This window comes from Chelonus insularis, unplaced genomic scaffold, assembly GCF_013357705.1.
Source record: "Chelonus insularis isolate UGA/USDA-ARS -01 unplaced genomic scaffold, ASM1335770v1 contig_131_pilon, whole genome shotgun sequence".
In the NCBI taxonomy this organism is placed as follows: domain Eukaryota; kingdom Metazoa; phylum Arthropoda; class Insecta; order Hymenoptera; family Braconidae; genus Chelonus; species Chelonus insularis.
In genome coordinates, this window is record NW_023276372.1 from 1,283,071 (window position 1) to 1,309,796 (window position 26,726).

The 26,726-nt window shown below is 34.8% G+C and overlaps 2 protein-coding genes across 6 annotated transcripts in view; one reads left to right on the plus strand and one right to left on the minus strand.

The window, feature by feature from the left end:
- Positions 1–26,726, plus strand: part of sv (shaven) — an 85,218-nt gene that overhangs the window by 44,197 nt on the left and 14,295 nt on the right. For 3 of the 4 annotated variants that reach the window (XM_035094944.1, XM_035094946.1, XM_035094945.1), the window contains 2 exons: positions 21,309–21,474; positions 23,978–24,175. In XM_035094944.1, the coding sequence (XP_034950835.1) occupies positions 21,309–21,474; positions 23,978–24,175 (364 nt within the window). Of the gene's footprint in view, positions 1–18,952; positions 19,154–21,308; positions 21,475–23,977; positions 24,176–26,726 lie in introns of those variants that run through there. The other variant, XM_035094947.1, reaches the window with a different exon arrangement.
- LOC118074054 (uncharacterized) lies at positions 3,603–5,817 on the minus strand. 2 transcript variants are annotated; one of them, XM_035094949.1, is made up of 9 exons: positions 5,349–5,817; positions 5,226–5,267; positions 5,027–5,153; positions 4,861–4,954; positions 4,684–4,799; positions 4,373–4,606; positions 4,107–4,312; positions 3,947–4,015; positions 3,603–3,866 (listed from the first exon to the last, which is right to left on the minus strand). In XM_035094949.1, the coding sequence occupies exons 2-9, from the start codon at positions 5,251–5,253 to the stop codon at positions 3,703–3,705; spliced, it is 1,038 nt and encodes a 345-aa protein (XP_034950840.1). In that variant the 5' UTR covers positions 5,254–5,267; positions 5,349–5,817; the 3' UTR covers positions 3,603–3,702. The 2 variants fall into 2 exon arrangements, with proteins under 2 accessions (XP_034950840.1, XP_034950839.1); XM_035094948.1 differs by having other exon boundaries at positions 5,226–5,815.

A 26,726-nucleotide genomic window follows, 5' to 3' on the forward strand; every position in this document is an offset into this window, starting at 1 on the left:
TGATAATAAAATTGCATTAAAGTAATTTGATCGACAAGAATGGTGTATCATGACACGTGTTTATGGTAAGATTGGATCAATTTAGATGAATTCACGCGAAACGAGCAGTAGTAAAGATACGAAGAGTATAGAGCGCAATGTAGGGACAAGATAAGAAGCTACAAGGGTTCTTAGGTCCTAAGGACAGTCTTTCTCGGAAGCGACTTACACAGCTAAAGTAATAGTGAGCCTGGCGGACATTGCTGGAATCTGTCGGCAGAAAGAGTCAATACTCGTTTCTCTCCAGATCTTTTGCTCTCGCCTTGAGCCCCAGTAATTTCAGTAAGTACACACTGAAACCCATCATACCTTCGAGCAAACTTCTATTCATGTGCCGCAAGGATAAGAAAACTTTAATAGTCCCACCTTTGGGCTAAGGCGGCTGAACAAAATCAAAACTTTAGCAACGTCCTGCTTCTGATGGTCACCATAAAATTTTTTAAATTATTATTACTTCAAGTCACCCTCTTACTCTCTTATTGGACAGTGAACTTGGGTGTCGTTTCACGTGTACTACCAGTTATTTCAAAGTCATTCAGTAAATGGACAAATAACGAATAAAAAAAATTTAATGATTTTTCAAGTGAAAAGTAGCAAGGTTAAATATTAAATATAATATATACCAACTTAAACAATTGACTAAGTCGATTCACACCTGAGTATAATTTCAAATGAATGAAGAATTATTTTTACTTGAGTATAATCTCGCGTATAGTTTTACAGCTCAAACAATAAATTGTAGCAATGAATCTCAGAAGTAGACAGTTAAGACTAAGCCTTAGTGCAGTTGGCGATTCACCGTCGAACGCATTATTTATTGTGTTGCCTATCGAGTCGGAAATCGCTGGTTTTACTGCGAACACGAGGCAACTCTCGAGAGTCTCTCGGATAAAATAAAGACTCACTACACAGTAGAGAAGATGTCATTGTTTTTATTTCTCTTTTTTCGTTTAATAAGAAGTCTTCATTGATCACGACAATATAACATAATTTAGCTTCCATTTCATCATATTGTAAAATAATGGAACTAGAAAAGATAATAAATAACGAAAACTTTATTCAAAATGGCAGAAAAGATTTTATAAGAAGGAAAAGCCTTCTAAAATAAAAAAAAAATGCTTTTTAAAATAAAATACAATACCGACACTAATGAAATTCGAATAGAAAATATGATATTTTTATTCTTTCCACTGGGAAGTTCATCGTTTGGACCTTCTCGGTCGCACCTAGACCTCTTTTTAACCTCTAAAGCAACTACTGAATTAATAAATCAAGACCTTATGCATAAATAAAATAAAAAATGTAATGCAATACAGCGGAAAATGTAGAGATAAATGAAACTGTTATTGAGAATTAATATTGGCAATATGGTACAGGTGGAAATTTGAGAAGTAGTCAAGTAATTATTGCTAGACGGTTTCTGTATGAGAAGAAATGGTAGGAGATAAACAGACACGATGATATGTTTCTAATGCAAAGATTACAGCTACGAGATGCTTCTGATCCGACACGGTTCTATGACGACGTAAAGCGCTTGGTAAAGTACCTCAACGGCACCTTGTTAGTACAGAACATGGTAGGTAGGTAGGTGATGGTTACGTTCTGCCTGGTTGGAACTGCGTAAACCACTGGCGTGGCTGCTGCATTTGTTTAATGTTTCCTAGCTATCAAACACTATAAACGACATGATAAAAAATCCCTCAAGTAGTTTATATGACTGATAATAAAGTAATTATGAACTTAATGTTATGTATTAATATTTTTTGGAACAGATAAATTTACTTTACTGATAAATACTAATCAATTGATTTGAAAGTGCTATTACGAGTTTAAAACTCGTTTTTTCCATGAAATATTAATCAGTTGTTAAGTGTTATAATACCGTCAAGACATCAAAAAAATGATGCCTACGCAATATCTAGATATTTATTGATGAAAAAAATAATCCTATTTTTAATTATTAAGAATTTTTATTTATATTTTTCCTTCTTTTTGGAGTAAATTAATGTTAATGTATCTGACACGTGTGTTACAAGTAAGAGCAATAACGAAATCACATTCTCTTTCAAAGTCTTAGTAATATAATACACAATTCTTTTTTAGAAATATGCGAAAACAAGCAAAATGACGTCGTGGGATCGTCCTTATCTTTACTCCCGCGGCCCCTATTGTTTTAAACCACCTCGTGGCTTAAAAACACTTCTTTACTTCACTCTACAAAAACAACTATCGAAAGTGATTTTTCAAGTATATTTTTATCCTATGTAATTCAAGGTTTTTACATTGTTTTCATTATTAAATTTGTTATTTAAAAAATGAAAAATAATTGGACTTGGTTCACTTGATTTAGGATAAAAAAATTGCACATTCATGGAGAAAATCCTTGGTATTTTTTGAAAGGAAAATAAAATTAAAAAAAAAAAAACAAGATACAATAGTCATTACCTCGTTAAGAATCATACATTAAAATATCGCGAGAGTTATCGCTTGACATCTGAGTTTCGTAATGATTCTCTGTCTGCGCACGCGCATTATTTTCGCAAGACAATTCTGGAGTATTATAGAATTTCATCAAACAAAAGGGATACCTTCATTGTTGTTCTTTTTTCAACATCTACAGTTAATTATTGAGAAATAAGACAAACAAAATTCATTTATTTTATTTACTCATCTTTACTTAGTAGATAAAATTACGAATTTTGAAAAAAAAACCGGACATGCGTACGTACAAATATACGCACGTACATAAATCTATTTTTAAATCTTCTCATGTGCTTTTAAATGTTTCAAACGTAACGATATGCTAAGATGACGAATTAAAAAAATCGACCCCATTACAATAACTTCCTAATGGGAAGTTAAGAAGTAAAATGAAAAAAGAAGATAAAATATAGTTGTCACGTTTTATCCATCTGCTGAAGTAAAAAATGTATAATCGAATGAAACACGCAGGTACGATCACGAATAGCGGGTCACGAATTGAAAGGAATCAATGGGCCAATGCCGGAGGGAGTAATAGATTGCGGGGGCGGTTGTTGGTGATGGCAGAGGTCAAACAAGGTCATGCGTTATATAGGGGAAAGTGTGTAGTAAAAGTTTAGCCAACACGACATGCACATGCATGCTTGGAGAATAAACGAGATAAAGTGGCGAAGGCGCGCGTGCTGCTGCCACCTCTCCAGCGATGCATCTAATTGCATTGAGGGGAGGTGACGGCACGAGTAGTGCCAGTATATATCGTGGAACAGGTCCTTCTACTAAGCCTAAGAGAGTGTCACCGCAAGAGTCTACAGAGACATACCACCTAGCACCAACATCACGAAATATCGCTCACGCCTCTCTGATTGCCTCGAGTCAGCTTTCCAAAGACACCCGGTCATTTATACTCTGTCATATATTGCATCTACTGGAAAATATCAACATATACTCATTCACCAACAAGACCTGGCGATTTATCGTCCGCGATTCCGTCCTGTTACGTACGCTTCCGTCTCGGCCTTCAAGCCACAGTCAATTGGACAATTGAGATGATGGTTATGTTCATCAACAGAAATATCATCATCTGTAAATATATATCGTATATTTATTGTTTAAAAATAAGTAACAAATATTGTTGGATTGTTAAACTACTGTGCAACTGATGGCATCATTGGTGATTTTATTTCATGATGATTTCTTCTTCAATGGAATAGGATATAATTTTATTGTTGCTTTTTCATAGCCCCACTTGGTCCACGCGAGTATTGGAAAATATTCACCAGACCACAGAGTTATTTTTACACTGCAATTGACTAAATACCTCACTAAATGTTGGATGTATGGAACACCTTTCAATAAATAATTACTGTCATTATTTTATATATCTTTATGACTTCCAGACTAATTATTATGATAGTCATAAACTTACCAAGTAAATAAAAAATTGATTTTCTTATTGAATAATTCATTTGACTAGACCAATTCATTACTTTTTCATCTGTAAAAATGTCATTAAATGAATTTTTTATTCATTAGTTTAATTAAATATTATAAATATTTAATTACTAGAGAGTTTAGTTTCAACTAACATTTCAAACCATGCAAATCATACCAAAGTCTCATGGTAGTATCATAATCAATACCAATATCAATATACCAGAAACCATCAACGACAGTTTTTGTCATGGTCTTACATTCTTCTGACATTTTATTAATGTAATCAACCAACGAATTGGTTAATACTCTTTTACATAACTCTGTCGTTTCAGGAACATTTTTGCGACAGAGATTTAATCTACAAAACATAGTAATTAGAAACAAAAAAATCTGCTAACTCATTTATCTAGCTATTTACTTGTTAGGGATCCCAAGTAAATATCCAACAACTCTCCACAAATGAACGAAACCTTCAAGAAGCTCAGGATCATTAGAAAATCCTAGTTGCTTTGAGTTCAGTAATACATAGCCAATGAATCCAAACTGGGTTAGCACCATGTCATGCTGTGGAATTTGACCAATACCTTTTTCACCAGACTTTTTGCTCATTGTTGCATGCTTCCATCTTATTGTGTTCAAAGATTTCCACCATCTATTAATAACATCATATTAATCATTATAACCAGTTTTTCATTAACACTTGAAGACAATCAATTAGTTTGAACATACTTTGAGTCTGGATTTTTTATATTTTCCAAGTGCAGAGTATGAACGTGTATCATGGTTTGTAAGTATCTTTTGAAGGCTGCACATGGACTACTACTTTGCTTGGTAAATAATAAAACCTGCAATATCAATAATTGATCAAAGTCGATGAATATTAGAAAAATGGTCTTCTATGCTTACATCTAGAGTGGCTGGAAGTGTGAAGACACTCAAAAGTCCCATGAATTGAGCTGCTGTTATCGAAAACATGTTTCGACGTACATATTCTTGGCCTCTGAAATAAAAAGTTGATTCCATTCACGAATTAATCAGGAATAAAAGTCATAATATTTTAGGAGGTACTTACTTCTTGAATAGCTTTTCATCATACCACTCTGGCAGATCTTCAATTGATAACACTGATGGTGTTGGATCAATGGACTCTTTACTTGATGCAATATTTTTGTAATGCAAATCAACATTTACAGGTGACACTGAAAGAAAGGATAATCATATAATCATCAATAAGCAAACTATTCAGCTGTACTTGTACATGAAATAATTACCATTGTCAGAATCTCCTTCTCCAACCATTATTACTATAAAACCTTTAATCAAGAAGTTACGCTACTTGTTATACAACACGTAGTATATTTCACCAAGAATAAAAATAATGTCAGATTATTTACATTTAATTCAGCAGAAATTTGATGATAAACAAGCAATTAATCTTCTTGAATAATCTTATCACTGCTTTTAAGTCAAGTTGGTACTATTTTTTGTTATTTTTTTTTTAATTTTATTTACACAAATTTTATTTTTATTATGACGCTTCTTATCAAACCCTATGTTTGACATGTGCACTCGTCTGCAGACATTGAATGAATGCATGACTTGACGAGAATTTAATCGTTTTCATCCTACTTGATTATATAAAAAAATTTATTCTTATTTATGGCGACGATTTCAACGAAGAAGTGAAAGTGAAAGTCGCCCAATTGGTAACCATAAAAAAAGAATATGTTATTTGCCAAGAACCTGACCATTTTTTTTTTGCTTTTCTTTCATTTCTAGAAGTCAAAAAGATTATTAAATAAATGAAGCATCAATTAGTGCTCTTGATCAAATTAATTACACAGCAGTAGCTAATTTTCTGAAATTGGTTGATGCTGAGGAATTAATTTGCAATAAAAAGAATTTCATTAGCTGGGTTTTGTATCAATTCAAATGAAATTCATCATCAAAACAATGCTCATAAACGTAACAATCGATCGACAATACATAAATTATTCAATTTATCAGCATAAATTTTTCGCAGTATCTATTTATACAATAATGTAAACGTTAAAATAGCTAAATGTATGAGTGCGAATAATGTAGTATTGCGTGCTTGGGAACTCGACTCGTGGCTCGTCCTTGACCAGGTCTATCGTGTGACCGATCTTTGCGCATCACAATAGTCAGCAAACGTCACCATCACTGTATACCTCGATGTAACATCACTGACATTTTATCCCTATCTTCCTCTTGCTCTCCAAACATGTCTCGTTTCCGTTTCTATTTCAATTAATCCCTCTTAATCCTGATGATGACTTGGGATAAAAGAGAGAGAGAGAGAGAGAGAGAAGAAAGAGTAAATAAAAATTCGCGTAAGAAATAAATAAAAAAAAACACCAGGAGTCGAATGAGAGTCCCTGAGTTGCGTTAAAAATAGTGGGAGTAATGTAAGTAGTGACCGAGAGTTGGGAGGGGAAGAGAGGGCGAGTAAGGGACTGAGACAATGGAGCATTAAAGCAACGGCGCGGTTTTCTAGACAGGAAATTACAGGGATCACGCGGAGATTGACAGAAAAACGGCTCTGACGTTTGTATAGATAGCAATAAGCTCTTTTAGAGTATGTATTCATTCGGTCGACACTCAAGTGTAATTTTGAGGTTAGACTACTATACAGAGTTCGGTATTAATATTTTTTTTTCTGTAGTATTATTGGACAAAATTATCAATTAATTCTGTACACTACAAATTAAGATAAATTCAAGTGTTTAATAGTAACACACTTGAGTGCTTACAATTCTAAACACTATAATCAAACTAGCATTTTGGTAAACGCCAAGAAACGTTTAAAATTCGTCTACTGAAGTGCTATAGTTTGTTGATGGCGTTTAACATTGTAAACACTTTAAGTGTATAGTTTCTAGACACTCGGATTGACAATGTAATAAATAATTTTGAAAATGAAAATATTGATTACTGAATCATCATTAATGTATAGAATTAAATTATCAATGAATAAAGTAATTTGTCATTTCTTGAATCCAATTACAAATTAACGAAGTAATTTATAATTTGATTCATAAAATTACTTTTGTAATTGATAATATTTAGGATGAAATTAAAAATCACAGAAGTAATTAAAAATTTTTTTTTTTTTTTCAATTCATTGAATACCAAAGTAATTGATAATTCAACGATTTAAATGACTAAATTAATAATTAGTAATTTCACATGGATAAAATTGAGATTTTTTTTTTTTTTTGATAACCTCATTACGTTATCACGCAAGTGATAGAATAATATTGTAATATTTGTATCACTGATTTAACTTATGTTTCAATGATAAATAATGTAGTAAGTATCAGATGAAAAAAGGTTGAAAATAGTTTTTGATAAGTCAACGACCTTCCCGGACACACCTGACGAGATATTCTGAAGCTCGTGCTCAGAGAATAGGGGACTGACCTAGAGCAAAAGGCGCCTGTAATAAATTCACCGCGGGATATCTCGCGATAGGTGACTGGGTGATGGTTGTTACTTATATGATGCTTTTTGCCTGCTTCTCTTTGGTTTTAAAGCCGCGTGAGACTGCTAATAAAGTCGGGGGTGGAGTGGTCGAGTATTGAGCAGGATATTGGCAGCATTAAGTATAAATGCAAGCGAGAGATTTATGCGCGTCGTGCGGATGAGCGAGAGAGTAAGAGAAAAGGAGGACAGAGGGATGATGATCGAGATATCGAGATAGAAGCAAGCAGAAAGAGCGAGAGGTAAAAGGTTTACTGCAAAGGGGCGGCGAGGCAAAATACGCAGAGAATAGGAAGGGATGAGGTCGCCGCGGGCTTTCATGGACCACACGGGGAGATCGAGAAAGAGAAAGAAAGTATCAGCTTGTTCGTGGGGGGCCCTAGTTTCTTCATGTATGCACTTCATTTTTAACTATATTCCAAAGTCTTAGTTTTGTTATCATATATTGTATCATTACAACCAATTATTTTGTTCAATTATTTTTTGGAAATTTTCTGCTTCTTCGTCATGTTGAGTTCACTGCAACGTGAGAATTTCCGTTCACAGATCGCCACTTGCTGGAGATCTTATCTCATAATCACTGCCTCCAAATTATCGCCACGAAAATGTATGCCTTCAGGAAGTATTAAATTACGGTATATTTAAATAATTAATTATTTTAAATTAACTTCTTTTTTTTTTTTTTTAATCTATAAAATTGAATTCTTTTATTATTATCATTATTTATGTTCTATTATACTGTGTACTTATTGATTTCTACTGACCTTCGGTGTTTCGAAATAAATTTATAAAGACAAGCGTAGCAGATTGAGACATTTAAACGAGGAATCGAGATCGAGAGAAAATCGACACTAAATTAGACACGTTCTAATTTACTTTTTTTTTTTTGTATATCTTAGTCAAAGTATCTATAAGTAATTTTCTATGCAATTTTTTATTTGCTATTTCAGTGAATAAATCAGGTATTACTAATCTACGTAATTAATTTTAAAAATTAAATAATTAACAATTCAAATGGCTGTGTAGAGTTTTAATAACAAAAAAAAAAAAAATAATAAAATTGTGGAAAATACTTGGAGGAATGCCAAGCTGGGAATTAAATCATTGATTTATTTTTATCTTAACACAAACTTGCAGATCGAGTACACCAGTAGCATAACACATTAATTGTGAGAGTGAGATGAAGAGAAAAAAAATTGTTAAGTGATAACTTTTGGTCTAATGTTAACAAGAAGGCTAATGAAGAAGAGTTATTGATCTCAAGTTAAAAGGAATTATTTAAATAATTTAATTAATTAATACATATTAATAATTGTGTATAAAATAGCTGACATGATGTATGTATGTACATAGCTCTAATGACAAGAAAAATGATGGAAATTGAAAGTCATGAACATTGCGATCATATAATTATTTATCTTCCATCAGTGAATTATATTTTTTTTTTTCATTCATCAACAATTTCAAAAATGATAATTCATTCATTGTGTGATTGGAAAAAAAAATTTGAATAAAAAAAATCACAAGTTCGAATACGATATGAGTGTCTAAAGGAGTACGCATTGGATTTGATTGTTTGCATCCAGACATCCAGGAGTTACGGGGGCACGCACTCGAGCGTGAGATGCGCTACAAAGTCGCCCGGGTTTGCCAATCGACGGTTGTATCTGAGTAAATGCGAAGGCGGAGGTTGAAGGGAACGGGGCAGGAAACGATTTGTGTTGTATCTTCTCGTCCGGTCGAACAATACCATCGTGAGTCATCCTACCGATTCTACAGAGAATTAAGTGTCAGAACTACGTCGTTTTTTTTTATCGTGCGAGAAAGAAAAAATATACCAGAAAAAAAATTATCTCACTAGTATCATTGAAAAGACAATCAAAAGAATTTGATTCTTACTATTTTCATATCATAATCATAAGTTCGTTATTTAAGGTTGTTCGATCATTAAGCGAATTTAAAGATTAATCTCTAAAAATGGCAAAAGTGATTGCTAATAATTCAAAGAATTCACACGGAGAGAAAGAAATTGTAAATTTTACTCCAAAAAATAGTAGTCTGTCGCTTCGGGTACAAAAATGGCAATAAGCAATTGTTTGATTAGTATACATTACAACTGTTTCTTGTAAAACTTTTATTACACATTCAAATTGTAATATTTTATATTTATTTTTGTATGATTTAAAATTTTGATTCATAATAAAATTTTTACAAGAAAAAGTTGTAATGTATGCTAATCAAACAATTGCTTATTGCCATTTTTGTACCCGAAGCGACAGACTACTATTTTTTGGAGTAAAATTTACAATTCCTTTCTCTCCGTGCAAGTTTACTTTATTAATAAATTTCATCGTTTAGTTTAGCAATAATAAATGTATAAAGTTCAATTAAAAGTTAGGATAAACACTAAACCCAATGGCACCAATAAATCCAGATTTCTCATAAACAAAACGGTCAAAAGTTTCATAATTTTATTTAATTTAATATCAAATATTGTCATTTATCTTTAAAGTAAATTTTAATATAGGTTTGCCCTATACTATTGTTCATGATCGAACAACCTTAAAATATAAAATTAAGAAATAGATTTGAAAATTGATCAATAAACATTGAATTTTTGTTTAAGAATATTTTTTATTATAACTAACAATCCACGAGGATTAAACAAATTCAAATGTACGATGTAAGATTGATTTGATTTGGTATATCATAATAATAATTACAGCTCATGGATAAGAAGTACGGAGAGAATGAGTAAAGAGTATAAAGGGTTTTCTGTGGTTACAAGTGCGTCGTTGCGGTTAAAACTCGTAACACGTCACGTCTCTGATCAGAGCAAAAGTAGCAGCCACTTCTTAACTGCTTACTTGATAGATATATAATATACCTGTTTGGTAGTCTCTTTCTCCTTTACACACGCATTTATATCCTTTAGTCAGGACACAACCGAACGTCAATTATTATTGTTATAGTGAGACCGCAGCACTTGAATAGTTCTCTTGACCGGATTTAGCGGCTCGAATCTCTCTCAAAATCATCTCCCTCACTTGTAATACTTTTGCGGTATTACTTCGAAAGAACAATCGTTTGCCACCACCACCAATCGATGATATTAAAATAACAAAATGAAGCAAATTGGAGTTTTCAAAGTATCTAATACTTGCATTGTCATTATTTTATGTTATTTAAGTCATTAAAATTCTTAAGAAATTAAAACGTCATATTTTCTAGTCCTTGAACACCTTGTGACGGTCTATATCTTGAAGGATGTTATCGTCTTCCGCTCTACTGTCGTCACGAACCTCATGACTCACTCGATTTGCTTCTGTTTTCATATTTTAACACTGTAGTCAATTAAATTCTCTAGTTTCAAGGATCGTTTTGAATTCCAGATTTTTTATCTAAATTATACAACGACATGATGATTATTCAAATTTAAATAACAATCAAAATGATTGCCGATAATTATCTGACTGTTGGTTTAGTCAAGACAATCACACGCCATCTGTTCACTAGGTCGGTGTTATCCAAGGATTTCTCTCTTGGTAAAAACACCTCCTACTTTTGTTGATCGATAACAAGTCATCACTGAACTCTGGATAAATTAGACAGTAGCAAGACTTATCAATCAAGTTGATCAATCATTTCGTCATTCATCTCATTTCATATTTCCATCTATTGAAAACAAAAATCATCATCAACCTATCCAATCGAATCTATTCACACTTATATTCCTTGGAACCTTTTAAAAGCACTGTAATTTGTAACAATGTTTCAATACGTTGAAAAAAAAAGTTAGCAAATGTTATCAACTATTACATAAATGAAAATCTAAAGCATGTAATTATCTAGGGAAATAATTTTTTCATTAATGAAACAATAGTTCCAAGAGTCATGGTTAATCATCATCAGGATTAACATCTTAAATATGATATGGTGATGATGACGAGGATTAGACGTGAATTGAGGGTGTCTTGAGTAGAGGGAAATAAAGCTTAGCCTAGCATCTAAATTTGTGTCTCAGGGTATGACGAATAGTCGCGTTATCCACGCGTATTCGGTACTCGAATTTGGTAGTTGGTGGTAGCGAGGGTGGACGCCGGGCGGCCAAAGAGGGTGGCAGATTGATCCGTCACGGAGCGCGAGCACAATCACCCCCATTAGACATTATGTGCCTCTCGGTTCGTATATACATGCAAGTACAACACACACCAACATATTTGTGCTATATTCAAAGCGAAATATCCACTGTAACGAGGCCTGAGCTATGATACTTGCCCTGATCTACGATGCTAGCTGTCCACGCTACAACAAGTACGAATTTCCGGGGCTCTTGACTTTATTATTACAGCGCTGTATTTTTATCAGATGTCATTAATAATATTCATGTGGGATTCGAGCATTTACACAGGAAGTCACACAGTAATACTTTGCTATCCGAATTCTATTTAGTCATCGTGCTAAAAACTTGCTTGTTACCTTTTTTTCAATATGACTAAAAGTGTACGACAAAACTGATGTTGTAATCTACGTATGTGGAGCAGTTCCTTAGCATAGGTATGTTCATGAGAATTTGCCAGCAAGAAATACCCTACATCACCCATATCATCACATGAAGAATAAATCAGAATAGGAGTGTTGGATGATGATGATCAGCATCACATTGTGATAAATAAGTTGATGAAATTTTTTTCGATAGTTTTTTGTATCAGATAAGGAAGAGAAATAAGTGTAGATTGGTTTGGAGAAAGTACTTTGTTTCCCGCTGGCAAAACGAAACGATACGAAACGCGAACGGCGACACGCGGCGTTGCTCACCATTTCCCGCGACCGCTGAAGCCACCCACGTTGCGCGACGCTCGTTTGTCATCCGACAAATAGCCTCTTCCAAGTGCCACCGGTGGTAACACACACCGTATGCGTTGTTACTCTTTCACCCTCGCAGCTTCTTCTTTCCTTCCTCCTATCTCTTGTATTTCTTTGTGTCTTTTTACTTGAAAACCGACGACAAGTCTTTCTGCAACACCAAGGATTATTATAACTGCAGCTTCAAGAGCAACTAGACACTTGTCTTTTCACACTTTGACATAAGTTAGATTGCTTTTTTTTTCTTTGGATCCACGCTAGACGAATGCATGTGTCTGTGTGAAAAGATTTGTTATAGCAAGGATTTGCGGGTCAAGACTTGGGGTTATAACATCAAACAATGTTGCTTCTTTGACTTTAATAGTTCAAGGAACGATAACGTATTTAAAAACAAAAGCTAGAGAAAGCCCAAGAGATGGTGGTAGTTTGGAGAGGTGAGATGAATAAATAAGGAGGTTTTGAAAGAAGCATAGCTGTTGGTGAAGGTTATTACGATGGCGTCACGCGATGATGTATCCGCACTGGTTCAGATTGTCTCCCAGAGATGGGACCACCAACCGTGAAATATGCACCACCCCCACGGTTAAACCCCCAGAGAAGCTAACGCGACTACCCCTTATTCAAGACATCACCACCTCCTTGAGACACCAGACTCAATCTTCTACTTTCATATTTTTTTCATAATACTTCATAGAAAAACTTGTCATTAATTTTTCTTGCAATTCCCAACGATGAAAAATTGATTTCATCATCATCTTTATTTAGAAATAAACATACTTATCATTTAATTAACAATTTTTTAATTGAATCCTTTTTTTAAAGTCTAATAAGTCGAAAAAAAAAGAATTCTTCTATATAAATACCAACTTGAACAAAATAACTAAAGTTTCCCATATTGCCAATGCAAATCCAAGTGTGTTATTCTTGTAGACACTTGTAACACACTAAGCCTTTTTAATGTTGAATGCTGTAAACAAACTATAGATTTTTTACACACTACAAAACGTGTAAAAAGTGTCTAGCAATCATGTATATAGTTTGTTTATGGAAATTTTATATTGAACACACTTTATGTATGTTATTTAAACACGTTTTTGAAATCTTGGGATTTGCAGTGGCATCGTATCATCAGTTTTGTTACGGTCTCCATCTTACCCCACATCTAGAGTTGTCTGACTGATTGAAAGTTAAAAAATGATTGGAAGCTTTCAAAAAATGTGAATCTTTGACAAAGATGAGAGTGAATGGTATTAAGGAGAGTATTTTTCGGCGATGTAGCAATAATTTCCATATATATGCGAAGTAGTGAGAGGGTTCATAGATCATGAAGGGATCAATGGCACGAGGCAGCACGTGGCTGTCCCAGATCCGGTGTACCCTTCCTTACTTGTTCTTTTTCTTCTCAAACTTTCGTGACTACTCTTTTCCATCTATTTCCTCCTTTGTAACACTCAACATGAGAGCTAGATATTCCACCCACTAACGACAAACCACTCAAATGCATCCCCTTGAAAAAAGTCACTCTCTAACCCTTCTTTATGCTATTACCACAGCTTTCTATTCATCAATGAAATTATTATTCCCTCAGATTGCTCCTTCTTTATGCGCTACAATATTTCTTTTATTTGAATAATACTTCTGCTAATTGATCATCACTTCCTAGATATTTTATGTCAACAATAAAAATATTAAAAAGACTTTTGACTTCACTGCGAACCCAAGTGTGTGATTTTCAAACTCATTACATGTGTAAATTTATGGATCTTTCAAATAATGAAAATGATATCTTAAATGTAATGATGTTGCAACGTTTTCTTCTTTCGATAAGTAAAATTTATATTTCACTAATTATTATGCAAAGTAAATAATTGAGTCCTTTGATAATAAATTTGTTTTCTAAATCATCATTCTGAACATTTAACACACATTACAAGTTATAATGTCATGCTAATTAATTATTATTATAATGATTAGTCTCGAGTGTGTGAATATATAATTTTTTGAGGTGTGATTATAAGCTAAGTGTGTGAATTATTGAAATGTTAATTATTTTCACATACTTCACTGTAAATTCAAGCGTTTTATTACTAAACATTGAATTTTCTTTGATTCTCACTGTTAAAGTGTATTTTATTTTCACTTTGATTCACACACATAATAAGACACTTGGATTTTTAGTGTTTACATCTATCTTTCTGAAGGCAAATTATGAACAAGTGTAGAAAAAAAGAAAAATAATAAAATTCGATTCTCCAATGTATTATGTGGAGCATAAAAATTCTTAAAAAAAGGCAATGTGAAGAGAAATGAAGAAATAATAGACGAGAAATACTAATATAATGATGCTGTGGCTTTTTAATCCTCAGGGGAGACTTCTATAGTGAAACTTGTGTGTTTGACATTTAACATTTCCCTGGAGAGCTTACACGGTATTCCGACAAAGTTTCTCTTATAGTCGTCATCATTGTCAAGTGAATTCTCTTGTATAGACATTACCTAGAGACCGCAATGAGAGAGTGTATTTAATTTTCACAAAAGAGGAAACCATTTTGATATCCCCCAAGCCTTATCTCCATGACTCTGGCTTTTGTTTTTGGCAAGAAGACTATCCCAAGAGGCTACTTGAACTTAGTTACTTGAGTATATAAAGGAAAAGGATACTCTCTCACTTGGCAAAAGTCTTGACTCAGTCTCGTTGCACTAATTTACAAGGGAAAACATTGCTGCTGTTGTAGAGATCTATCGTCGAGTCTTTACTATTTATTTTTGTATCAAGTTGATGTGTCCAAGTAGTTTGCTCGCTCAAGAAAGAGTATCTCTTCTCGTCCGTGAGTTCAAGATTAACGATACTTGAGTACTCTTCTAGAGAACAAAACTCACCCTTTCTGCTATTCACCTCCACCATTATCAACACAACCTTTTTCAGTTTACAATTTAATAAACACCTCAACATCAAAACTCTCCATCTTTATTTCATTGTTTGCTTCATAATTAATTGTTTACTTCAAATACTCTAGTGTAATAAATGGTTTAATTATTTTTTAACAAATGCAGTATTTATTCTAGAGCAACAGTCTCTCAATCTAGTCTGATTGAGGAAAGTAAAAAACATTCTGTAATTTTACTTTCCAATAGTTAAAGAATAATGGAAAATGTTGGATAAAATTCAGTAGAAAGAATGAGGATAAAAGTTGGAAAATAAATGCAAAGTTGAGGTATCGGTATAAAATGAAGTGAGTGAGCAAAAGGATAGAGAGTAGAGGGTAAAGTATCTCGACGTTTGGAGTTGAGGGGGTAGTACTCGCGTTAAGAAGAGGGGTAAGAGTCAGGGAAAAAGACTTGAATTGATTGCTTTCATTACGCAAAAAAGTCATCCCCTCTTGGTATTTTTAACTTGCCGCAGTGGCGAATAAGTAAGTGCGCTATTTACATCAAATCTCGTAAGTTATCGCTACTATATATGTACTACTACTACTTCTTCTTCTTCTTCTTCTTTTCCACCTCTCTTCCTTCAGTCTACGACGTCTCGAATAATGTCGCCGGCTAAATCTTCCGACGGCAGTGGCCCCACTCGAACTACGACCAACATTAGCGAACTGAGATAATTGTGTTCCGACGGACTCTCTCACTCTATTGCAGTCTTAATATAACCAAGAAGTCCTTCTTAGCAGTCAACTTAATCGTTTTTTAATTTATTCCTTGCATTTTTGCTCAAAACAATTCATTGACTCTGCTTTTTTTCTGTCTCTTATATAAAATCCTATTCTATCAACATTGTCATTAATCATCTCATAATTTTTTTTTAATTATTCATCAAAAAATTGGAGCAATAAAATATTACATTTTTATTGTGCTAGATTATTTTGAATATAATTATCTAAGTGTTGATTAGATTTCATTGGATTGATCATTTTTTTTAAGATTCATGGTGTCTCAGAATATTTATTGTATCTTATTTATTTTATACTTCATATTTTTTTATTGTTATTTTATTATTATCAACATTAACTAATTATATTAATATTATTAAATTATAATGTATGGATAAAAAAATTAAAATAATTAAATCAATTCACCATAATTTTAAACTAAATATAAAAATAAATGAATGTCTGAGTTGACTTCATTATAAGTGCATCATCAAGCAAGATGTCTTAGAAGCTAACTGGACCAGGTTCAGGACTCCAGCTTAGAACCAGATATAAATTGCTGGATCAATTACAAATTTTTTGAAGCTTCAACAAGTCTAGAAAACATATCTAAATAAATATAAATATTTATTAACATCAGTTATTTTGCTAGATGATATGTCATGAATAGAATTGAATGGTTTTTACTTTAGAAAACATTGATTATTTTGATGAATAGCATAAGTCCCAATGTCCCGGTTCAATTTAGCATCCGTCCTCTTGAACTCATGAACTCTTCGATCTTCCGTCCTATGACAAATGAGATTAATGCCGCAGCAGGATTAGGAAGGATAGCAAGTGGATAGGTCGAGAGCACTGATTAGATAGCCACGAAGCTTGATGTAGCCACCCTGTGATCGATGCGCCGAGAGCTTCACTCGCGGTTGAAGCGACCTCATCTGCATCTGCTCTGTATATCTGCACTCACTCTCTAGCTCTTACTCACTCTTATGTATATCCTATAATACACCAGGCCTATCTCTGTCTTCAACCTCCGCATATGCTAAGCGAGTAGGGTCGATGCGTCCCACACCAAGTATGGCACTGCAATCATGTCAGGACATATTGCCCGTCAACGCGAACCTAGTGGCTCGTTCGTTTACGCAAATGATATGCCAAAGTGTAATCTCACAAGATCCTCTGGAGATTAAGCCACACATTTATGTCAACTCAGAATTCATCTTTTTTTCTATCATATTCAGCATCATTTTATGATTATCATTTCCATCAGAATAAACTACATGAGATGATAGGTATTGGTGATTTATTTATGATGAATTGAAAGGTAAAAATATCAAATAACATCATATCAAATCACTCCCACAATCCTAAAGAATACCAGGGATACTTTTAAAGCAGAATGTGAGAAAATGTCTTTTGAAAAAAATCATCATCAGGATACGATTCGGTCACCACAGCATCCGGACATTTGGATACCTTGATAGACCGGTTGCATAATGACTCTTTCCTCTCATCCACCATCCACTTAGGTATCTAATATCATTACACTACAGCGAAGTGAAGGCAAAAAGAACTCTAAAGCAAGAAAGAATATAAGTAGAGGGAACTGGAGGAGTAATGTAAACTGGCCCTTGTGAGATTCGCGAGCTGTCAGCAGTCCCACCAACGCGCCTTGACCGCATCTTCCGGGGGCCAATGATACTTTTCTTCTACTATTTTTCCCTCTGTACTTGCTGGAGAATCATCCTCCCCACTTGGCACTGAAACTCTGTACCTTTGGTCTCAACTTGGTCATAATATCACCAAGCTTGTAATCAGTATCGTAATTAGGTGCGTCAGGGCTCGGTGCTCCTCTTCGTGCATCGCTAAACTGCGCACGACAATTAATTTCTGTTGACTAGTTGAACATTGTCTGAAAGTGAATTAACAGTCTCCATGTACCTATTTGTCATCTTCATCATCAATAGTTTTTACTGATAAATCAACTAGTGAAAGACTTTACATATCATCAAGTGTGCTAAAGCTGGCAACATTTTTTATTATCTCCATCTTCTTCTCTCATCCCTCTTGGTCTCACTGACGATCCCTGCTTCATGAATAACCGCCAAAGCTCGCGGCTTCGCGTGATTTCGCGTAGGACTGTTGGCGGTAGACCAGCTGGCTAGCGTTTATTTCGCAACCTTTACTACTTCCACGACGATGCCAATAACGACGTTATCCCGCGCGACGCTCTAATGGTTGCTATAGCGACAATGTAACGTCGACGCCCCTTGGTGATGATCACGTGATGTCGATTCAACCAAAGGCAACACCAGTGCATGGGATGCTGGATACTGATAGAGGGTTAAGGAGGCGTGGTCTTGGAACGTGGGGATGAAATCTGTTCGATGAGCGGGGCGAGAAGTTGCTGAAAGTCACGTGCCGACGCCAAAGTCGCTCCATGCTTCCGCGTCGCGACTATCACCGTCCTGATTCCTGCTCTTGCAAATACTCACCGGCTATTCTTGTTATCAGATCAATCTGTATTGTGTTCTAATCAAAGTTTTATCAGTTGATGATAGTTACACGATCACCGTCAGGACAAATTGACCAGTTAACCAACACTCTAACCCAGATACTCCTAGATTAATTGAGGATTAGAAAATTGTGCTTTTAAAACGTGATTTTACAGTGAACTGTGTTCGATCATCATTATTCTAAATTAATATTTAAACTCTAAACACTTTTGAAACGATTGGAATTTATTGAAAATATTCCAACAAGTAATCATGAATTGTGATGAATTTTTAAGTGGTTAGATATTTATTGTGATATGTCGGAATATTATAATCATTTCGACATTGTGAGATGTAAATGTAGGTCTCAGAGGTGTGATATTTGATAATGTAAGCTGTACAGAGCTACCAAAAAGCCCACCTGTGGTTACACACAATGATGATCATCTTCATGCTGCTTGACTGCAAACACTTTCAAGCCTGAAAAGGCTGTCAAGCAGCAGCCAAAGTCATTCAATAAGCAGTCGTCATTGAAAAGTTTATATAGTTTGTTAGATTGGAATAAATCAGTAGACAGAACAGCTGAATCTCCACAACCGACGGCCGACGGGCCGAAGGGTGGTATCGAGATGGATCTCAGTACTGCGTATCGATACAATCAGAATATGATGGAATATTATACTTGTAAGCCTTCATTGCTTCTATTTAATCCTATCATTTAATACCATTTCTACTCCATTATCAAAAAAAAATTTTTTTACTTTAAAACATTTTGTTCAATGTCATTTATCTAGGTCTAGATGTTGATGGATACCATATGATATGATTTAATTATTCTGATGATCTTGATGACTTTAATGTAATATCCAAGTCATAAGTCATTGAATTTTATTGATATTTCTTTCGTTATATGAATTAATTTCTTTGCTTGAACATCCTACACCTTTTAATTCTACTATTCTCTAGACCCTCTTGCTTCAACTTCCCCCAGTAAACAATCAAGCATATTTATTTCTTTGATAAAGTATCATCATGATTTAATTGCAATCATTTAGTCAATAGCCATAAATTTATTTGTTTAAATAATTTAGTGCTTGAGCATATTAAAACATCATGGTTTTGTTCAATATATTAAAGCTGTTTGATATTTATTTACTATGATGTAGAGAAATATTTATAGTTTGAATTCAATGTATAGTTTTAGAAATAGATTTGGAACTGGAATAATATATGAAATGAAATAATGTAAAGAAAATATCAAATATCTGAAAAGAAAGGAATATAAAATAAGAAAAGGATCTAGATCAAACTTTTTGGCGATCGTTTTCACATTCTTTGCATAAAGTAAGACTTTTATCACTGGTTTGGCAAAATCTTGCCAAAGGTCTTTGACTTTTTTTCAAAAAGAATTCTTCTCAATATTACAATTGTACGGAGAGAGAAAAAGAGAGAGGAGATTTAAAAATACATGAACTTTTTCGTTCAGTGAAGAGAATAACGACTGTTATAGAATTATAAACGACGAAAAGCTGATGAAGATTAGGCCGGAAATAGTTGGTACAGTCCAATGCACAGCCAGGTCACCTTATTCACGATCCAAGTGTATTTCTTTTGATGTAACAATCGATCTCTCTTATTTAAAAAGATTGAAAAAGACTTTCTACCAATGATAGAAGCACATCAGATGTTATTGCAAAGGTCAGAATCATTGGACTTGTGATAGTTTGGTGTCTTTGTTTAGTGGAGGTCTGTTAACGGGTAAAAAGGTCGCAGCAGAGTAGAGGAAGGTGATTGCAATAATAAGGGTCGTAATGCAGCTTCACTACCGGTGTGTGGTGGCATTGCCATTGAGGGGGTGGAAAATCCAAACTGGACCGAAGCTTTGGTCCTCGTATATAGTTGTGGTCAGCAGGCGTGACGGCGTAGGGTATACCGAAGTGCTTGCAATGCTGTTACCATTCTCTCACTCACTCTCTCTCTCTTACTCATTCTCTGATCCTCTTCATGTACATATAGACTACCAGAGAATCGTACAATCCCTGCAGATCCAACTATCCCCTTGACTACCGGCAACGCCACGGGGATACAACGATAAACACGACGAGAATTGATTTGTAGCAAACGGAAGCGACGATCGTTTCTGGTAATGATCACCAGTACCAACTGGATCATCATCATTGTCTTTTCGATCATCACTAAGGTTCTGGAAAAAACATTTATATCATTCTCCAACACCCTAGGAGCTTCTTCCAGTTCACATTTGATTTATTTTTTATTACCAATCGATTTGTGGTTCATGTTTTTCTCTATCTTATCATGAAGTCATGTTGAGAGATATTTTTATTAGCACGATAGCTGATTGATAATAAAGTTGTTCAGTTGGACTATGTTAATAGAAAAGCAGTGAAGACTATTTTTAGGGATGAAAGAAACGTTAGGGTAGGTATAGACTGTATGGAGATAATTCGATTGAGTTGTTGAATACCATAAAAGAACACTAAGAACAGACATAGCAGACCCTATGGCTGTGACTCTGTTGTCCGTCATTGTCACTGAGGGACAAGCACAAATCATCGAATTTAGTACACTAGCATAGACTGGAGGGGACATATGTCCTAGCAGAACACCCTCCATTATGATATTAAGCTAACTTTATCAGGTTAGACAACTTTTAATGTGTTACAATCATCAAGTGATTATCCTTTATGTACTCTAGTCATCTTGGACCCAGTATCATACACAATATTAAGTTAATTATCTTGATGAAATTGATCTTATTGATGAATCAAACTCATTGTCACCAACTTGTTCTTATAATACTATTGATTTATTCTTTCAGGCCATGGTGGAGTAAATCAACTTGGTGGTGTCTTTGTAAACGGAAGACCACTGCCGGATGTAGTGAGGCAGAGGATTGTAGAGCTCGCGCATAGTGGCGTCCGACCGTGTGACATTTCTAGACAGCTCAGGGTATCTCATGGCTGTGTATCCAAGATACTGTCAAGGTGAGTTTTCTATTATTTTATATTCCACTTCCTCAGCTAACCCGTGTATCCATTACAGTAGGAAATATTAAATTTATCCAGCAACATGTAGCTTTAATTTTTTTTCATACCTTTATTATCATAAAAAGCAGACAAAGGAAGATGAAAGAAGCAGTGATGTAAAAGGGTTGACTGAATTAATGAAAATATTATCTTTTTTGTTTATTGTTAATATATATGTGAGTGAAAAAAAAGAATGACGCGGCTTGAAAGATGACAACTGGAGACCGGAAGGAAGGTCTTGGGGATAGCTGAGGCGATGCGATGTGGTTTCCATGTTTTTTCCACCCCTCTTTTCCTCTTTCTTTTTCTTTACTCTTCTCTCAATCGCAGTCACAGTGGCCTCGTGCCATTTTGATGGGACCCCAAGTATGTCATTCATCCTCATCCTGATGTTGTGGTTATTATCGCATCGCTGTTCAGTTATTTTGTCATATAATGAACTGATCTCTGACTTATTCACTGACTGAAAAAAACCTTTTTTTTCGCTTATTCATTCATTTTAATTGAATTATAAAAAATATCTAAACTTAATCTACAGTTGAAGTGGATATTTTGGTGTTGCTTTTTTAAATATTTCCTGAACAATTAAGACACAAGGTAGCACACAAATTTCAACAACCCGTTAGCTGCTATTGTAATTTTAATTGAATCGAAACGTGTTTTGTCGTTGATCACTATTATCGATGGCTATTTTCTCCAACGCGAGATGCAAGCTCTCTGTTCTTTATGTATGACTTTGTTATTGATTTATCGATTAATTTTCATCAGGTTGGATTGAGGGAAGAGAATGATTTAAAAATAGGTACTTGAACCTAAGATAACATCAATCAATACCAGACGTTTTAATGAATAAAAATATCTTGCTTTTTTAGGGAAATTTCAAAAATGGTAAAACACTGAAAAAAAAATCTTTATTGTGAAATCAAATAATCATTTAATCAATTAATTAATTAAATAATTTTTTTTTATTAATAATAACAATATAATAATCATCAGATGAATAATATAGGAAGTTAATATTAATAATAATAAAGTATTAAAATAAAAAGTATAAAATAAATAGAATGAAGGAATTATTGAAATACTTGAATACTTTGGTTTAAGATTCCTTTATCAAATAATCTCATGTCAATGTAAGCCTCTTCTAAAGCTTCAGTTGCTTTAATTAAAGAAAAAAAATTAATTCTTAAAAATTTCCGTTTTACTAAGTGAAAAAATATTACTTGTTCACAGTAAATATTTTTTCTCAGTGTAGTACACATGTCAGTGGTAAGACACGCAACGAGGCGTTAACGTACAGTTTACGCAGTTACACGTCGCTGAGATACGACTAAAGATGTCTACTTTCAGGGCGATTCTGAGAAGAGTTAATGCAGTGCAAGTTTCATAAATAGATTCCAAAACTATCATACTTTTATTCTTCATTATTCATCAATTTTCAGAATACCATTTCAATGGCTCATGTAATCCTCCACATGTATACACAAAAAAGAAGATCAAGACATTCAGCAATGCAACATGAATAACATTTTTTTTGTTTAAACCATTGATTTCCGTCTGGTGAATAAAACTCACCAGATTTGCTGGGCAATTTAAATGGAAATTAATGTCACATTGATTTCACCCTTCCCTACCCCCTAGTGTATCACACGTTAATCTAGAAATAAAACTGCTTTACACCCTTTTTCGAAATACTCTGCTCCAAAAGGCTAGAGTCTAATAGGTAATAATAGTGGTTCCAATGACACCAAGTATAATAATCAATATGATAGATATGTGTCAATAAAAAAGCCATTATTTCATTGTCAAGTATTATCATAATAGTTATTCTGGAGATATGCTGTTGTGGAGATAAGAGTTTATGAAACGACAGTACCTCGTTCGCGGATAATAATCGTCTAGTCACCCGATCATCCTAGGTTTACCACCAAGCAAGCTATTTCCGTTCTCGCTCAATTTCATCCCCGATAGCCGAGTAATTTTATCGATTTTTTTTTCCAACCTCTAGTCGTCCAGGTCAATAAATATAATTGGAATATATTTGGAAGAGTTGGGAAGCAATGTGACTGATAGTGTAGCTGATATGAGAATAGCACGAGAGGGAAAGAGAGCTAATGAACGTTTTAGCATGAAGGCTGACATTCATCAGGGCAAAACGCCGACCCACAACCAAACCATTATTACTGGGTTTGTGTAATTGAATTTAAGCACGAGCGAAGATATTATTTAACTAATTAGACACAGAGGTCTCGTTGACTGGGTGGCCCGACGGGAGATAGGATCAACGAGCGTACGACGGGGGGTCTCTCAGCATGTCTAGACTAAGTCTGGATTAACCTCCAGATTCATTATCAAACTCAGAGCAAAGTATAGCTAATAAGACCACCCCTAACATTCCCTCAAGTATCACCGCGAAATCCATGTGCTTTTCAATTAAATCTGATGATTTTATTGCTTTCAGGTATTACGAGACGGGAAGTTTCAAGGCAGGAGTGATAGGTGGATCCAAACCTAAAGTAGCAACACCTCCAGTTGTTGATGCTATTGCTAATTATAAGAGAGACAATCCAACAATGTTTGCATGGGAGATAAGAGATAGATTGTTGGCTGAAGGTATCTGTTCTCAAGACAACGTGCCATCAGTGTCTTCAATAAATCGGTAAGTCTTACTTTGAAGTTGGGTTATGATAGCACTGATAAACTCTTTGATGTAACATGAAAGATAGACAGCGAGAGAAGAGGAAAACTAATTTGCGTGAGTATCCATTAACGCCCGCAACCACAAATCCAGTTAGTGGATTCCACTTGTAGTGAATTCGATACGCATTATAGTGGATTTCATTATCTCCATGGGGATCAGTAGAAAGTTGGCACGAGGGAGTGAGATAGTAGATTGTAGATAAGCTTTAAGTAGTGACTGATTAAATCTGGAGAACATATGTGAATAGATCAATGAAAAACATGAATCTTTCTATCTTTGTTAGCTAGTACTCTTCATCCCCTCGGGGGACAAGTTGTTCAGTTTGTGTGGTGCTGATACACCGTAATGCTTTCCCAAGAGAGTCTCACACCCTCTGTGCTTAGTGTATACCACTCTCTTCATCCCTACAATGTAAAAACACTTGAATTAATCGGGGGATTCCCGAAGGAACCTGCTAAAGGTCAATGAAATCGGATTGAGAGCTTCCCAACAGTCTAGAATCTTGGAACAGAGCGATAACTAATCACTCTCCTGGTCGAATGTCGAGAAAAAGCATATGTCTACTTCCTTAATTTCTACCATTTGCAATAGGGTGTTAGATAAAATACTCTAGACCCTTGGATTTCAATCTTATCCATCATCATCATCATCAACACCACCAATCTCCTTTATTGGGTGTGAAGAAAATTTGCACTGGATAAATAGTTATTTTGTTTCATCATCACTAACGTTCGATCAAAGGTGGTATTTTATTTTATGTCCTGTTCAAGTGAGTGTATGCAACCGCGTACTTTGCTTCAAGCAATCCTTGATACTCGCGATTGTAGAGAGGGTGGCTTGTTGCTTGAGTAACTCCACCTTCATTCCTTTTCGCCTCCATCGCCATCTCCATCAGCTTTCCTCTCACCCCGAAGCCATACCCCAGATGGTGGGTATTGATCTTAAGGCGAAAGCAGATCGCCTGGAAAAACTTGGCCTCTGGATACTTAGCTATCTTCTTGGATACCTGTCTAACTTTTTCACCATCTTACGACGTGCACATTCAACCAAAAAAAATCTTATTCAAAGAAATATCAAGTTTTACTATCGATTTTTATTCTTCAATGTTATTCCTGTTTCTATTTCTGCACTTGATCAAATAATCATTTTAATTTATCATCAAAAGCAAGAAAATAAATAGTATAAATATTTTTTGCTAGTTAAATGTCTATTACTTGATGTCTTTCTTTGGGTCTCGAATATTTGTCATTGAAGAAAATCATGTTGTGATTTTCAAGTTTTTCATCGAGTTGAAGAGTCTTCTTCTAGGGATCATAGACAGCAAAATAATGATCCAGGTTGATATAAGTTATTGTCTAGCCTGGTTGAGACATGGATAAAAAAGTAATGAAGAAGAGAAGAGTAGAATTGAGATAATGGAGTGGCCGGGCGAAAAATAACAGCTATATATCCCGTGTATGAGAGAAAATTGTTGAAAGAGTAAAGAGAGTTGGTAGGAAAAACAAGTCAAAAGGAAAGATTGGACGTTAACAGTTCCGTGCTTTTTCTCTGTTCAATGCTGTCCACGAACTAACCACAGTACTTTTTCTTTCTTCTACACCACTGCAAGCTTTTCTTCCAATGTATACCCACAGCGTGAAAGCTTTCATTGTTTCCCGAACTCGCTTAGCTAAGTCTGCAAGTGAGTGAGAAGACGTTTTTAAGAGGAAATTTCAAAAATAAATAACATGTCTCAGGATGATTTGAAGGAGGTAAAGGAGAGTAAGTAAAAAGAAGAAAAAAATAAATTGTTAGAGAGCTAAAAGCATGGAGTAGAAGCTAAGGGAATGTATAGAGGAAGTAGGACGAGTCCAAGGAAGCACGGCGGATTTCGGGAGGAAATATTGATAGGCTCGGCTTCGTCTGCGGAGTCACGCTCGAGTAGGCGGCGCTCCGAGGTCTATCTTACACGTTATACGTGGTGGAAAGCAAGAGAAAGAGTCTATATACCCAACCTCGCGTCTCAACTCAGAGCCAGATCGATAAGGAGCTCTAGCTTTGCTCGAGGGGGTTCACGCCGGGTCCAGCCTCCGTTTCCTCTACTCAGCTTACCAAGTCCTGTGCTTTCTCTCGCTTTCATGACCTATGACCTACTGGATAAGCTTCAAGTCAATATAAACCCGTGGTTGCTAGAAAAAAAAAACCTCCTTCAACTTTGAGATCATTTGAATTCCTCATCTCCATCAGTCACCTGTTCTGAAAGCCTAGCATTAAAAAAAACATGAGTCCTATTTACTTAATTCGACTCAATCATCATACATAGATATGTAACAGTTGGCAGAAAATCTGTCGCTTGGAATCCTGCTCACGGGAATTGTATCAATCTGTCATCGGGTGGAGTTGGGAAAAGAGAAAAAGCGCGGGAGCAGAGAATTTCGTAAAGGTTTACTACTATCGGACGGGTCAATCTTTCGAATGCACAATAAGGGTGACTCTCCATTACTTCCATATCATTTCTCACCCTAAGAAT

Coding starts and splice junctions, on each gene's coding strand:
- LOC118074054 (XM_035094949.1), bottom strand. CDS start 5,253: ATGGTTGGAGAAGGAGATTCTGACAATG. Junction 4,955..5,026: donor GATGAAAAGCTATTCAAGAA/GTAAGTACCTCC, acceptor TTTTTATTTCAG/AGGCCAAGAATATGTACGTC. Junction 4,607..4,683: donor ATAAAAAATCCAGACTCAAA/GTATGTTCAAAC, acceptor TGTTATTAATAG/ATGGTGGAAATCTTTGAACA.